General features: G+C 48.7%; 1 protein-coding gene across 4 annotated transcripts in view; it reads left to right on the plus strand.

Annotated features, from left to right (window-relative positions):
- LOC118080238 (uncharacterized) overlaps positions 1–14834 on the plus strand; it is a 28574-nt gene that overhangs the window by 10463 nt on the left and 3277 nt on the right. Inside the window, exons 7-11 of one of the 4 annotated variants that reach the window (XM_088663788.1) lie at positions 1550–1672; positions 2058–3022; positions 7666–9548; positions 10967–11030; positions 12804–12876. In XM_088663788.1, coding sequence (XP_088519914.1) covers positions 1550–1672; positions 2058–3022; positions 7666–7755 — 1178 coding nt within the window. In that variant the 3' untranslated portion in view covers positions 7756–9548; positions 10967–11030; positions 12804–12876. Of the gene's footprint in view, positions 1–1549; positions 1673–2057; positions 3023–7665; positions 9549–10966; positions 11301–12803; positions 12947–14834 lie in introns of those variants that run through there. The other 3 variants (XM_088663787.1, XM_060270270.2, XM_035107410.3) reach the window with 3 other exon arrangements.

Here is a 14834-nt window from a genome sequence, read left to right on the forward strand (position 1 = left end):
TGTGTGTGTGTGTGTGTGTATGTATGTATGTATGTATGTATGTATTATTAATAATACCTCGCCCACTTTGGGCGACTTCCAACCGAATATTAAAAACAGAATACAGCATTAAACATTAAAAAATTCCCCTAAACAGGGCTGCCTTCAGACGTCTTTTAAAAGGAAGATAGTGACTTATTTCCTTGACATCTGATGGGAGGGCATTCCACAGGGCAGGCGCCACTACTGAGAAGGCCCTCTGCCTGGTTTCCCTGTAACCTCACTTCTTGCAGTGAGGGAGCCGCCAGAAGGCCCTCGGAGCTGGACCTTTTAAAGCATATTTGAAGCACATTATTTCCTTTGAAGAATTCTGGGTACTGCAGTTGACCCCTCACCTTTTGAGGGAAATAATGTGCTTTGAAGGTCTTGCCAAAGGCAAGGGGGTTCTTTTCCCCCCCAGGGGTTCGGAAGTAAACGCGTGATGCAAGTGGTGAAGAAGTCTTAAGATTTATTAAACAGCAGCAAAATCATTCGCAAGAGTAACAGCATACCAGGCAAGCCGATGGCGACACCTCCGTTCAGCTGCAAAGAGACAGAGAGACCTCAAGCTGGCCATTGGGTCGCACAAAATCCGATGCCAGCCTTCAGGCCTGTGCCAAAGCTCAACTCTCAGGTCACATGCTAAGGCTTATATCCATGAGGTGTAATTGCTAAATTACCTGCACTGGGCACCAGGGGTCGCATGATCTGGGCCGGCAGGCAAACAGGATATTGGGATCCTCCCAATGTACTACAGTACAGGGAACAATGTACCATGTACAGGGAACAATCCCATGAATTAGGAATTGAAGCTTGGAAAGCAGACAGGTCCATCCACTGTCAGGCTTAGGAGAGCAGTGAAGGCCTGCTTCTGTGAAAGGCTGCACACAATGGTGACATCATCATCATCACCACAATTTATTATTTATACCCCATCTGGCTGGGCTTCCCCAGCCACTCTGGGCGGCTCCCAACAGAATATTAAAAACACGATAAAACATCAAACATTAAAAACTTCCCTAAACTGGGTTCCCTTCACGAACAGTTGCGCCAGGCCACTTGCACCTCCCCAGGTTACAGCAGTGTTTCCCAAATGTGGATCTTCTGTTGTTTTTGGACTACAATTCCCATCACCCCTGACCACAGAACCTGCTAGCTAGGGATGATGGGAGATGTGGTCCAAAACAACAGGAGATCCACGTTTGGGAAACACTGGGGACTCCGCTGGATTGGTAAAGAAAAAGCATTTTATATGTGTTGTACATGCGGTATAACATCGTGACACCAGATGACGTTGTGGAGTCCTGTTTTTCCCAACCCAATTTCCCTGTATGAGTTTACAACGCGTTTAACCGAAATGCTTCTTTGATGTCTCTAGGCCCAGCCAGGGTTACAATATATTTTCCGGTGTTTCCACTACAGTACAGGTAGTGCGCAGCCTAGAACCCTCTCTATCTTCTGAAGTTTCTTCCCTTTTCTGAAAGAGGGACTCCTATTTCCCTCCTGGTCTTTCTCTTTCCCTGCGTCACAGCTGCAAATGAGATGAAAGAAGAACCTCCCCCAGGAGAAGGGATCCCTCATCTAGAAGACGCGTCCAAAGTTTTCCCAGGGGGATCTCAGGATGACATTTTCCTGGCAGCCGAGTACTGTGAAAGTAAGTATTCAAAAGGAAGGAGTGCCACAGCTCAGGGGGTGTTTGTTGGGTTAGTTAGGGCCTCCTCTGGGTTGTTTTTCTAAAGTTTTTCTCTCTGTGCACCTCACTAAACCTTGCCATTCCCCTGAGCCTAATATCTTGTGTGTAAATGGTGCTGTTTTGTCTTAAAAAGCAGCAACACTCACAACCTCAGAGTTTGAGAAGAAATGTTCCAATCGGAAGCACTGGGCTTCATCCTATCACCTCAAAACCCTTGCCACCTTTGTTTTGAAGTGGTAGGATGGAGTCCATTGTTCTGCCTCCACGGTAGCTTCCGTTTTCCTCCCCTCCTGTCAGATGGAGTGATATCACGGCCTGTGTTTTCTTGTCTCTCTAATCTCTTCAGGCAACGGCACTGCCAGTGAGGTGGACAGGACGCATCAAGAAGGCCCTAGGTCAGCCAGTTCTGATGGGAGGCTCCCGGGGGGTTCCCTCAGGGAGGTTTCTGTGAAGTCCGAAGCCTTCGATCAGGGCTACGAGTCCGACAGGCAGCAGTGGCAGCGGGCCATGAAGATGTGGGGCATCTCCATTCAGGAGGTGGAAACCGCCGTATCTGATAACGCTGGCGCGATCTGCGCAGGAGAGGAGTGCCACATGTGCCGCAAATGCGGGCAGGCGTTCGAGCACCAATCGGGGCTCATCGTGCACCAGATGATCCACACGGCCGAGAGGCCCTACGAGTGCCTCGAGTGCGGGAAGAGCTTCTGCCAAAGGGAAAACCTTCTTGCACACCAGAGAATCCACTTGGGGGAGAGGCCTTACGAGTGCCCACAGTGCGGGAAGAGCTTCAGCACGCGGTCACATCTTATCACCCACCAGAGAATCCACACGGGGGAGAAGCCGTATGAGTGCCTGCACTGTGCGAAGAGCTTCAGCAACAAGTCCTCGCTCGTCACCCACCAGAGGATCCATACCGGGGAGAAGCCTTACGAGTGTCCGCAATGCGGGAAGAGCTTCTGCCAGAGCGGGCAGCTGATCAGACACCAGAGAATCCACACTGGAGAGAAGCCCTATGCTTGCCTGCAGTGTGGGAAATGCTTCTGCCAGAGAGGACAGCTGATCAGACACCAGAGGATGCACACAGGGGAGAAGCCTTACGAGTGCCTTCAGTGCGGGAAAAACTTCAGCAGGAAGTCATACCTTGACATTCACCTGTGGATGCACACAGGAGAGAAGCCTTACAGGTGCTCCGAGTGTGGGAAAAGCTTCTGCCAGAGTGCCCAGTTAATCCGGCACCAGCGGATCCACACGGGGGAGAAGGCATTTGCGTGTTCCGAGTGCGGGAAAAGCTTCTTCCAGAAGGAGAAGCTGGTAAGACACCAGAGAACCCATGCGGAATCAAAACCGCACAAATGCTCAGGGCCAAAAAACCTTCCCCCGGAAAGATAAGCTCATCCATCATCAGAAAACCCATGCAGAGCTTGAAACCTTATGAATGTTTCCTCTTTTTAAAAAACAAAATGAAACCCTGCTCCCAAACATAGCTGCCAAGTACCCCGTTTTCCCCGGGAAACCCCCGTATTTTCTTACGGGGCCAGTGTGGTGTAGTGGTTAAGAGCAGTAGACTCGTAATCTGGGGAACCGGGTTCGCGTCTCCGCTCCTCCACATGCAGCTGCTGGGTGACCTTGGGCTAGTCACACTTCTCTGAAGTCTCTCAGCCCCCCTCACCTCACAGAGGGTTTGTTGTGGGGGAGGAAGGGAAAGGAGATTGTTAGCCACTTTGAAACTCCTTCGGGTAGTGATAAAGCGGGATATCAAATCCAAACTCTTCTTCTTCTTCTTACCCTTTCCCGCAGGTGTCCCAAATGGCAAAATACCCCGTATTCCCCCGGATTACGGAGCTCCTTCTGATGCCGCTGTGCCCATTTCTGAAATGTCCACAGCGCCAGAAGTCGCTTCTACGCATGTCCGGAAGTGCTTAGAAGCGACTTCGGGTGCCGCGGTGCTGCTGATCCCGGATTTTTCAATCTGGAACTTGCCACTTATGCTCCTAAAGTGTAATAAGTTTTTAGCAAAATGCATCATGTTTAAAAATCATTCGAGACCGATGTTGGAGAAGGTTTCTGCTGTAAATTGGCCATTCCCAAATATAAGGATAAATACAGAAGAGAGAAACAGAGTCTTGCTGGATCAAACCAGACCTGCTGTATACCGTGTTTCCCCCTTTTTAATACGTAGTCATTAAGTAAGCCAGGGCAGGATTTTTAAGCAGTTGTGAAATATAATACACCCCCTGAAAATAAGCCATACCTTGTTGCGTTCCTTTAGAGCCTCGGAGAGGCTTGAGACCAGGTGGGAGGGGGTGCATGAATTGAGCATGTCACCAGGCGAGCGGCGCTGGGAGCAACTTGTGCCGCTTTGCAGCTGCACAGGCCGGCATGGCGGGAAAAGGAGAGCGCTATTGTGTGTGAGCCGAGCAGCACTTGGCCCGGGTGAAGCGGTGGCTGCATTGTGCAAGCGCTCGCCGGGCAGGGTAGAGTTACACAGAGGGATGCGGAGGAGGGAAGGCACTCCCCCCTTCCCCATCCCTGCCAGTTTCCATGGCCTGAGGCTGAGTGGCGACGGGAGGCCCGTGGGTCCTTCCGCACCGCCGGGGCGACGGACGCCGGCAAAAGCACTGCTGACTCCTTCTGCGCCGCCGGAGTGTTGTGGGCTGCATGGCCCAAAGCTGAGCGGTGGTGGGAGGTCCGCGGGTCCTTTCGCGCCGCCGGGATGACGGGCGGCGGGAGCACTGCTGGCCCCTTCCGCCGGATCAAGGATGCGGCCTGCCGGGACGTTGCCCAGCAGCGCCGCGCAGAGCACCAGATCGAGTAAGCAGCCTGCAGAGTCAGCGCCCAGCAGCCCCGTGCTGGATTGAGGAGGCGGTGCTCCGTGCGGCGCTGCTGGGTGCTGACTCTGCAGGCTGCTTACTCGATCTGGTGCTCTGCGCGGCACTGCTGGGCAACGTCCCGGCAGGCCGCTTCCTTGATCCGGCGGAAGGGGCCAGCAGTGCTCCCGCCGCCCGTCATCTCGGCGGCGCGAAAGTACCCGCGGATCTCCCACCACCGCTCAGCTTTGGGCCATGCAGCCCATGACACTCCGGCGGCGCGGAAGGAGCCAGCAGTGCTCTCGCCAGCGTCCGTCGCCCCGGCGGTGTGGAAGGACCCACGGGCCTCCCGCCGCCACTCAGCCTTAGCACAGGGGCTAAGCACAGCCTTAGCACCTCCCACCACCGCTCAGCTTCGGGCCATGCAGCCCACAACGCTCCGGCAGCGCGGAAGGAGCCAGCAGCGCTTCCGCCATCACCCTGGCGGCAGGGAAGGACCCGCGGACCTCCTGCCGCCACTCAGCTTTGGGCCATGCAGGCCAACCAGACCCAGCAGGCCGCCTCCGGGATCCGGCAGCAGCAGGAGGTGGCTTGCTGCGCGTCCCGAGCCCTGAGCCAGCAGGACCCAGTAAGGAGGTACCGTACTTACAGTAACAATAAAAAAAGACACCCCCCGAAAATAAGCCATAGGCTTATTTTCTTGAGTGAAATAAATGTAAGACGGTGTCTTATAATGTGGGAAACACGGTACTCCTGAAATTGAGGCATTGAGGTAATGACAGTTGCCTTTCGAATCCTCTTGATTGGTTGGGAGAGCATTCTTACACATCAGAGAATCCACACAGAAAAGGGCCCTTTCTGAAGCAGCTTGGAACAAGGGGCAGCTTTGTGGTGCTGTGAATTAACTTTGGTCTCTGAACATCATAGACATCCCTCCTCCATTTCTTAGATGGGAACATGAATTTACTTCAAAACACAGTGAGCCATCCCTGCTGAGTTTGGCAGCCCTCTGGCCCTTCAAGCCACATGGCGCCTTGGATTCCTCCCCATGGGACAGAACTCCTTTCCACATTAAAACGAAAAGCAGCTGAAAATAAGTGTAAAATGTCACTTAGGACGTAGACATTTGCAGGTTGGATGTGTAAACTGTAGTCGTATTTCTCCTGTTGTCATCTCCCTCCCTCGCATCAGGTATCTCTCCCACTTCCATTAACTTTTATTTGCACAAAATCTAGTCCAGCATCCTGTTCTCACAGTGGGCAACTAGATACCTCGGTGTGGGGTTGGGGACACAGACCTTTGCATTACGGTGAACCAAAGCAGGGCAACCCCTCACCCGACAGTTACCAGATTTCAGCAGGAAGCTCTGGGTGCCAGTGCAAAATGGGAGCAAAGAAGTTTGCCCTTTTGCAGGTGTGAACAGTACTGAAAGCGGATCGTGTCTGCTCCCCTCTCCCCCAATACATTTACAGAAGGAAATGAGTCCACACTGTGGTTAGGGTTAAGTTCAAGAGCCCATGTTGATCGAAGGAAGGTGATTATGTTGGAGGGATGTGATCGGTCAGGCAGAGGGTCTCCCCTGCAGATCAAAAGCAAACCAGCCGGCATTTTAAAAGGTTTTTACGTGCTGTCAAAACCAGGGCCCCAAAAAGCCGCAAAGCAGACAGTTCCAACTGCAGTGCATAAAAATATACAATTGTGGTCAGACCCTAGCAGCTTGCTTAAAACGGTTATTCCCCATGCTTCCCTTTTCATGTAATTTGCAGGTGTTGAGGTCCTCTCCCTCCTGCCTTCATCCAAACTTTTCCTTAGACAAGCAGAAACAGAGGAGGGACAAAGCCTTTATAGCTAAAGGCCTGCTGTGCAGACCCATGAAGGTCCTTTAAGGACATCTGGAGAAGCTCTCAAAGGCATCCAGTAACTGTCTCAGGTTAGGCCTGCCTCTTTCAATGATGGGAGAAGCCTGTTCCAGATTGTTGTATTCGTGTTGTCCTGATTTCTGTCACCAGACCATTGTTTTTCCTCATTAGATGTACCGTGCTTCTGAATTCTGCTTTTGAATCAGCGTTGTTCTCTGGTTCTGGATAAGAATAGACAGTGTATTTTTTTTTTCTGGGGGCCCGCGAGAGTATGCATACCCCTAAACATTTTGTGAATCTTTGTACTTTTGTCCATTTACTGTATTTATTTTCCCCGATTTGAACTATAAAATTGTGGTTTTCTTGAGTCAAAATGAGAGTACCCCTATACATATATATTTTTTAGAAAACAGATATTCTGAGAACAGATATTCCAAGTCTTAGAAAATCTAAAAGCTGTTCCATCAGGTGACCTCTGCTTACACCAGGAGTCGGCAACGTTTTTTGAGGCTGGGCCTGTCCACTCCCCAGCAGACCTCTCAGTAGGCCGGAGCATGTGTGTCAAGCTATTTCCGGCGCTCTTCCAACCCGGAAGTCGTTCTCCGCAGCGAGAAAAAAAATAGTGTCGCGGGGGGGGAGCACAGAATCCCCACACCGATCCACGGAATGGCCGTGGGCTGGTTCTAGGAAGCTGGAACCGGCCCATGGCGCTTAGGTTGCCGACCTCTGGCTTACACCATCATTTCTCTTTCTCTCTCTCTCTCTCTCTCTCTTACACACACACACACACACACACACACATGCCTACCCTACTGTGGGAAAGCCTGGGTGAGTGACACCATAATGAATTGAAAATGTGTTCCGCTCAGCCCTGTGTTTGTGTGTGATGTTTAGTTTTGGGTTGGTTTGTTCTAACAGCCGGTTGGTGCAATGGCATTTTGTTCCTTAATAAATTATCTCAAATGAGCTTCAAGAAAGTGTCCAGAATTTAATTATGGAAAAGGCACTGATCTTCAAGTGGAATACAGCACAAGAGAATAAAATCAGGAAAAGGAGGCATTAAAAATTATTTTAAACCTCAATAAATAATCCTCAGTACTTTCACCAGATGCTCGGACACCAAGCAAAACATCCCCGCTTAACAAGAACGTTTTATTGTCACCTGAGGAAGAAAGCTTATTTCACATAACAAATCCTGACCTCCGTTCAGACTGTATTGTTGAGGTTCCTTCTGCACCAAGTTCAGGAGCAAACCCTGCTTTCTCTTCTCTCTCTCTTTCTCCCCCAGCAGATAATGCCAGGAGGAAACATTTCTGACCAGACTGTGACTACCGCTTTGCCCTGTAATCTCAAGCCCATAATGCATATGCAAGATTAGTACTTGAAAATCACAGCACCATTGATCTTTAGGAGCATATTGTTTAAACAGGCCCATTTGTGAGGGGGACCCCAAAATTTAGTACAAGGGTTCCCAAACTGTGGTCTGTGGTGGTTTGTATGAAATATTGATTTTAATTGTATTTCTGGTGTACTGTATCAAGAAATGGAGGGTACATTTCACCATGTGTGGTGGACATGCAAATCAGCGAAGGGTTTTTGGGAAATGACCTATAACAATATAGATGATATATAATGAATTGGGGGGGGGTGTTTTAAAGGACTTTTATAAAAAGACCAGAAATCTTATTATTAGGAATACTAGGATGTCCCCACAGATCAAAATGATTTGTTACTTGACGCAATCACGGCAGCCCGAATGATATATGCTCGTAAATGGACAGAGGGGAGAACGCCAACGAAGGAGGAATGGCAAATGAAATGGATGGAACATGTGGAATTAGCAAATATGAATTATAGAAGGAGAGACCAGGAAGGTGGAATACGGTATTTAAGGAGGAGTGAAAAATGTTTGCAGAATATCTGAAAAATCATGTCAAACAGGTTAAAGCGTTAGCAGGGTTGGAGTAAATTCAGCGGTTTAAAGTATATGAAGATGTAATGAGGAGGGAGAGGGGAAATTATGGAGTAATTAGAATATGCAGTTGTAATATCTAGAACCATTAAAAGGGGAAATGGAAGTCAGTGACTATGATTGTGTGAGTAAATTGAATGGAATATGAAAACTTGGTAATGGGGGGGAAAGCATAAAGGGAGAGAGAGAATGAGAATGCAGTGCCAGGGCTCTGGCACTAGACTAGAGCCCTTCCTCCATCCTCTAGAAGCTAGTTCTTCTTTTGTTTCTTATACTGTATTGTCTTTCCTTGTGCCATGGAACTCCAATTGTAATACCAATAAAATGTAAAATGAGAAATAAGATTCAATAGAAGAAATAGAAGAAGAAATAAAAATGCAATTAAACAAACATGCAGCATCTACCACAGTGCATTACAGTTGCTACAACAGATGAAAAAGGCATTAAGTGATCTTCCAAGGCCACCAGCAATTTTCATGTGATCTGGTTTCAAGTGACACAACTGTGCGAATCTGAATAAGGCACAATGTTCCTTTGTTCTGAGGTTTCTACAGTGCTGGATTCAGAAGCAAACCCTGTCTTCCTCCTTTCTCTTCCTCCGTGAGCAGATGATGCCAGGAGCAAATTTTTCTGCCTGGGTTGTGGTCACAGCTTTGCCCTTCCGTTTTAAGCCTGAATTTGAACACGGAACACAAAATTTGCACTTGAGCCTCACACCACCTGTCTACACAATGGATTTTTGTGTTTTATCTTATCCTGGAGTGGCTTGATTCCTTTTTGTTGCCCAATGCTATGGTGATTTGGGGTGTTTTTCAACACTACAGTTCTAAGTAGTTTTTTTAAAAAGCACTTCCAGATCCTCATAAACAGCAGCTTACCTGGGTCTCAACACAAAGCATTTTTACTCAAAATTGAGCCCCCCATGTGTTGTTGGACTACAACTCCCATAATCCCTAGCTAGTAGGTCCAGTGGTCAGGGATGATGGGAATTGTAGTTAAAAAAAAACCAGGGAGGGGCAAGTTTGAGAAACACAGGAAGAGACTACATCTCCCAGAAGGCTTTGGGAAAGACCGCCAGGCGTGGGAGGCCCCACAATGCAACAGGCTCTCTGGCATAAGAATTTTCCGCAGTGTAGGTTGCTTTGGGAGCTCATCACCGAAGAGAAGCTGCAGCTGACTCTTGTAAGGGGTGAATGCAGGTGAGAAGCAGTAGAGGGGAGATACGGGTCTAAAGGCTTAGCCACACTTACTCTTGAATCCCCTACCCCACCACCAAATTTGCTTTTTAGTGCTCAGTAAAATGAGCAAACAGCAAATCAGATTTTCCCCAGTTTGGCCTTTAGTCCAACCTATCCCTAAATAGCAAGTTTTTCCCTTGGAAAGGAGTGGGATAAGGGGGAAACTGCCCAGACATGTGCTTTCCTAAGTGGATGTGTGAGGTGAGGGAAAGAGTGGGGAGAGGCTGAATCATAGAATCAAAGAACTGTAGAGTTGGAAGGGGATCTGAGGGCCATCTAGTCCAACCCCTGCAATGGAGCCATTGGAATATGCAGTTGTAATGAGTTTATATATTTAACAATGTAAGGGGGGGAGGGAAGTTGATGACTATGATTGTGTGAGTAAATTGAATAGAATATGAAAACTTGTAATGGAAAAAAGCATAATATTAAAAAAAATCAAATAGAATGCAGTGTCAGGGCTCTGGCACCATACCAGAGCCCTTCCTCTGCCTTCCCTGAAGCCAGATACAGCGGTACCTTGTTTGGGGAAGGCAGCCCTGTTTAGGGAGGCTTTTAATGTTTAATAGATTATTTTATTTCATTTTTCTGTTGGAAGCCGCCCAGAGTGGCTGGGGAAACCCAGCCAGATGGGCGGGGTATAAAGAATATATTATTATTATTATTATTATTATTATTATTATTATTATGCCATGGAATTCTGACTGTAATACCAATAAATTGCAATATAAAAAATAAGATTCAAAATAAGAAATAAAAGAAGCAATTAAAGTGCAATTGAACAAACATACAGCATCTGTTTTTCAACAGTCTACAGTTTTAAGTTGTGTTGTGTGTTTTTTAAAGACACCCTCCCAGGTCCCATGAATGGCAGCTTACCTGGGGCTCAGCTCCAAGCATAGTTTCTCAAACTTGAGTCCCCAGGCGTTTTTTGGACTACAACTCCCATCATCCCTAGCTAGCAAGATCAGTGGTCAGGAATGATGGGAGTTTGTAGTCTAACATGAGTTGGGTGGGGACCTAAGTTTGATAAATACTGGAAGAGATTACATCTCCCAGAAGGCTTTGGGTCTGGATAAGAAAGAAGGCAAGGACTGGGGAACCCCAGAATGCCCTCCTTTTCAATGAATATTATTGGTAGGAAGGGGAGGAGGCAGAACAAGATTGTTGTGATAAGGAAAAGCACATTGGGGGGGTCGCTTGCAGGGTGCCCTTAGGGAGTTTTGGGAAGAGAAGCTGCAGCCGACTCGTGTAATGTTATATATAATGTATATATGAATAAATGAGTGGTGCAAGGGCTCTGGTAGCATCCCAGAGCCCCTCACTCTGCCTTCCTTTAGCCAGATAATTATATTTCTCATGCTTCTTTTGTTTAACAGAATCATAGAATCTCTGGACTGAAAGGGTCCAGAGGGTCATCTAGTCCAACCCCCTGCAATGCAGGTATCAGCCAACGCATCCATGACAGATTGCCATCCAACCCTGCTTAAAAACTTCCAAGGAAGGAGATTCTGCAACCTCCTGAGGGAGACCGTTCCCACTGTCAAACAGCTCTTATTATCAGAGAGTTATTCCTTATGTCTAGTTGGAATCTCCTTATATCATATTGTACTGACTGTAAATCAAACTTGTGTCCCCAGGTGTTGTTGGACTGCAACACCCATCATCATTTGCTTGCAGGAACAGTGGTCAGGAATGATGGGACTTTGTAGGGTGGGTACCCAAATTTGAGAAACTCTGGAAGAAACAACATCTCCAGGAAGGCTCTGGGTCTGGATAAGAAAGAGGGCTTGAGATGCCCCACAATGCAATGGGCTTTTGCTTTATCCCATCAGCCCTCAGGCACTACTCTTGGCAGGAAGGGGAAGAGGCAGAACAGTATTGCTGTGATAAGGAAAAGCACACTGGAGTAAGACAGAGGTCACTTGCAGGGTTCCCTTTGGGAGCTCATCACAGAAGCAGGGGAGGGGAGGTACAGTGGTGCCTCACTAGACAAAATTAATTCGTTCCACGGATCAATTCGTGTAACGAATTTTTCATCTAGCGAGTCCCAGTTTCCCATAGGAATGCATTGAAACTTAATGTGTTCCTATAGGCTCTGGGGGACTGGCGGCGGCATGCGATGGGGCTTCAGAGAAGGTCTCCGAAGCCCCGTCCGATGCCGGCTGTGTGCGAGGCGGCGGGGGGAGAAGCTCTCTGCTCCCAGCCACCGCCTTGCCTGCCTCCCCCGACATGGAGCGCAGTTTCGGAGGTCTCTGAAGTTGCACTCCATGCCGGCTGTGCGCGGCGAGAGGCGGCGGCGGGGGAAGAGTTTCTCCCGCTGCCGCTTCCCGTCTGCCTCCCCCGACATAGAGCGCAGTTTCGGAGGTCTCCGAAACTGCGCTCCATGCCGGCTTTGCGCTGCGAGAGGCGGCAGTGGGGAAGATTTTCCCCAGATTGGCCTTTAATCCAACCAATCCCTAAAGAGCAAGTTTTCCCGTGGAAAGGAGTGGGGCAAGGGGCAGGGGCATAGGAAGATAGGGGCAGTGGGGGCGGGGTGCCCGAGCGGCGTGATCCCAAGGGCGCCATCGCGGGTGCCCGCCCTGCCCCCAAACGCGCACCCCGCCCCTTCGGGCACGCCCCAAAACACCGCCCCTGTGCATGGCATGCCCCGCCCCAAAATGCATGCCCCGCCCCTGTGTGCAGCACTTCCCGCCCCAAAACGTGCATCCCACCCCCAAAACGCACATCTCGCCCCTGCACACGGCATGCCCCGTCCCCAAAACGTGCGCCGTGACACGCCCCCAGAACGCGTGCACGTCCCTGGGGGCAGTGCACCTTCTCTCTGCCCCGGTGGCAGAGCATGAAGCTCCGCCTCTGGCAAGGGGGGTACTGCTCAGACACGTACTTTCCTGAGTGTGTGAGGGAAAGAGCAGGGAGAGGTAGAATTTAAGAGTTGGAAGGGGATCTGCGGGAAATCTAGTCCAACCCCCTGCAATGAAGCAATTATTAGAATATGCAGTTGCAATGGGTAAATATATGGAACCATGGAAGGGGGGAAGGGAAGTCGATGACAATGATTATGTGAATAAATTAAATGGAATTCTGTTGGGAGCCACCCAGAGTGGCTGGGGAAACCCAGCCAGATGGGTGGGGTAAAGATAGATAACTAACTAAATAAATAAATATCCCATAGGCCAATGAGAGGCCACTGCTGAAAGTTTTATTTTCATACAGGGTGGTAAAAAGAGGCGGCCCCACGTCCTCCGTGATCCTCTGCCAAGCCATCAGTTGAAAGCCAAGGAGAACGATGCAGAATGGCTTTCCCCTGGGAGAGATGTTGTTGCTGGAGCACTCCTACGCTCTCCCAGCCAGTCCAGGTAGGTCAGTGACTAAATGGTTTTCAGAGGTGTATGCCCTGTGGGACGCCCTCCCATCAGATGTCAAGGAAATAAGCAATTATCTGACTTTTAGAAGACATCTGAAGGCAGCCCTGTTTAGGGAAGTTTTTAATGTTTGAAGTTTTATTCTGCTTTTAGTCCTCTGTTGGGAGCCGCCCAGAGTGGCTGGGGAAACCCAGCCTGATGGGCAGGGTATAAGTAATAAAATTGTTGTTGCTGCTGCTGTTGTTAAAGAGGAATCCACGTAGGAAGCTTTATATATAATATAGCAGGGTTAAACCTTTCCTTATTGAATTTACACAGCAGCAAGCGGATTGCTGACTCGTTTGAGTCCTTCCTGCCTTCTTGGTTGTTAATCCCTTTTGTCCCTCTTGAAAGAATAAATACACATGAATCTGAATGATAACAATATAAACTAGTTTACTGTCAGATTCATTGAGTACATACTTAGGTTACAATAGATATAAACTATATATAAGATATGAGTGAGTCCTGAAAAGACTCCACCAGAGCATTTACTTCTTAACACTTCTATAAGCAGCAGCCTAACCGACCAACGGACCAAACTAACTGACACATAGTGGCAGTTGGTCCTCTCTTAGAATGTTGGATTTGACTGACATATCCCAATATCCAGAGGTCTTTGTGCATCAGGGAATCTTCTGGAAAGGAGAAATAAGGAGCAAATTATGCCACCGACGGTGCCAGAGGAGAAGAGTTTGGATTTGATATCCCACTACCCTAAGGAGTCCCAAAGCAGCCAACAATCTCCTTTCCCTTCCTCCCCCACAACAAACACTCTGCCACACTGGCTGTCACACTCACCAAAGGCAGGTTAAGGGGAACACCAAGCCAAGAGGGAGCCACTGGGGGCAACACAACAATGAGGAACATTGGAAGGGGAGAGTTGTTTGGGGGGAAACGAATTTCAGCGTTTCGCAGGGCAGTGTTGAAATTTCAAAGCCCAAAGTCCGCCATGCACTCACACCTTCCACATGTGGCTCAATGTAGCTTTCAAGGTGGGGGGTGGTGGAATTGTAACTACATCATGACAAGATTTAGTCACCTTCATGGAATGTCAGCAAGGAACACCAAAAAAGCTGCTGGGAACCCGACCCCAATGATAAGGTGATATAGGATGGCAGCCTTGTACACTCACTTGCACATCCTGAAAAGCCACTTCTGTGAGGGAGGGACTCCATCAGGCAAGGCCTTCTTCAACCTGCTTTGCCCCACCCTCCAGTCTCTGCTTCTCAATTTGTATTCTATTACGTTATGGACTGTGGCTTGCTGTTGTGTTGTTGATGGTAGTTTGGAAGTTATTGTAATTGTTAAGAGTGGGTTTCTGTTTGATTTTTATATGCTGATATTTAATATTATTCTATACTATTCTATACTATGGGACGTGGGTGGCGCTGTGGGTTAAATCACTGAGCCTCGGGCTTGCCGATCAGAAGGTCAGCAGTTCGAATCCCCGCGACGGGGTGAGCTCCCGTTGCTCTGTCCCAGCTCCTGCCAACCTAGCAGTTCGAAAACACGTCAAGTGCAAGTACCTACCTCTGGCGGGAAGGTAAACGGTGTTTCCGTGTGCTGCTCTGGTTCACCAGAAGCGGCTTAGTCATGCTGGTCACATGACCTGGAAGCTGTACGCCAGCTCCCTCGGCCGATAGAGCAAGATGAGTGCCACAACCCCGCAGTCGGTTACGACTGGACCTAATGGTCAGGGGTCCCTTTACCTTTATACTATTCTAGTGATTGTTGAATGCTACTTTATTTGATGTAGGTTGCTTATTTTAAAGTTATGTTTTCTTATCACAATTTTGTATTGCATTAGATTGTTATAAGGTGTACATTCTTTGTTTCTTCA

Source organism: Zootoca vivipara, chromosome 2 (genome assembly GCF_965207765.1).
Source record: "Zootoca vivipara chromosome 2, rZooViv2.hap1.1, whole genome shotgun sequence".
NCBI classification, from domain to species: domain Eukaryota; kingdom Metazoa; phylum Chordata; class Lepidosauria; order Squamata; family Lacertidae; genus Zootoca; species Zootoca vivipara.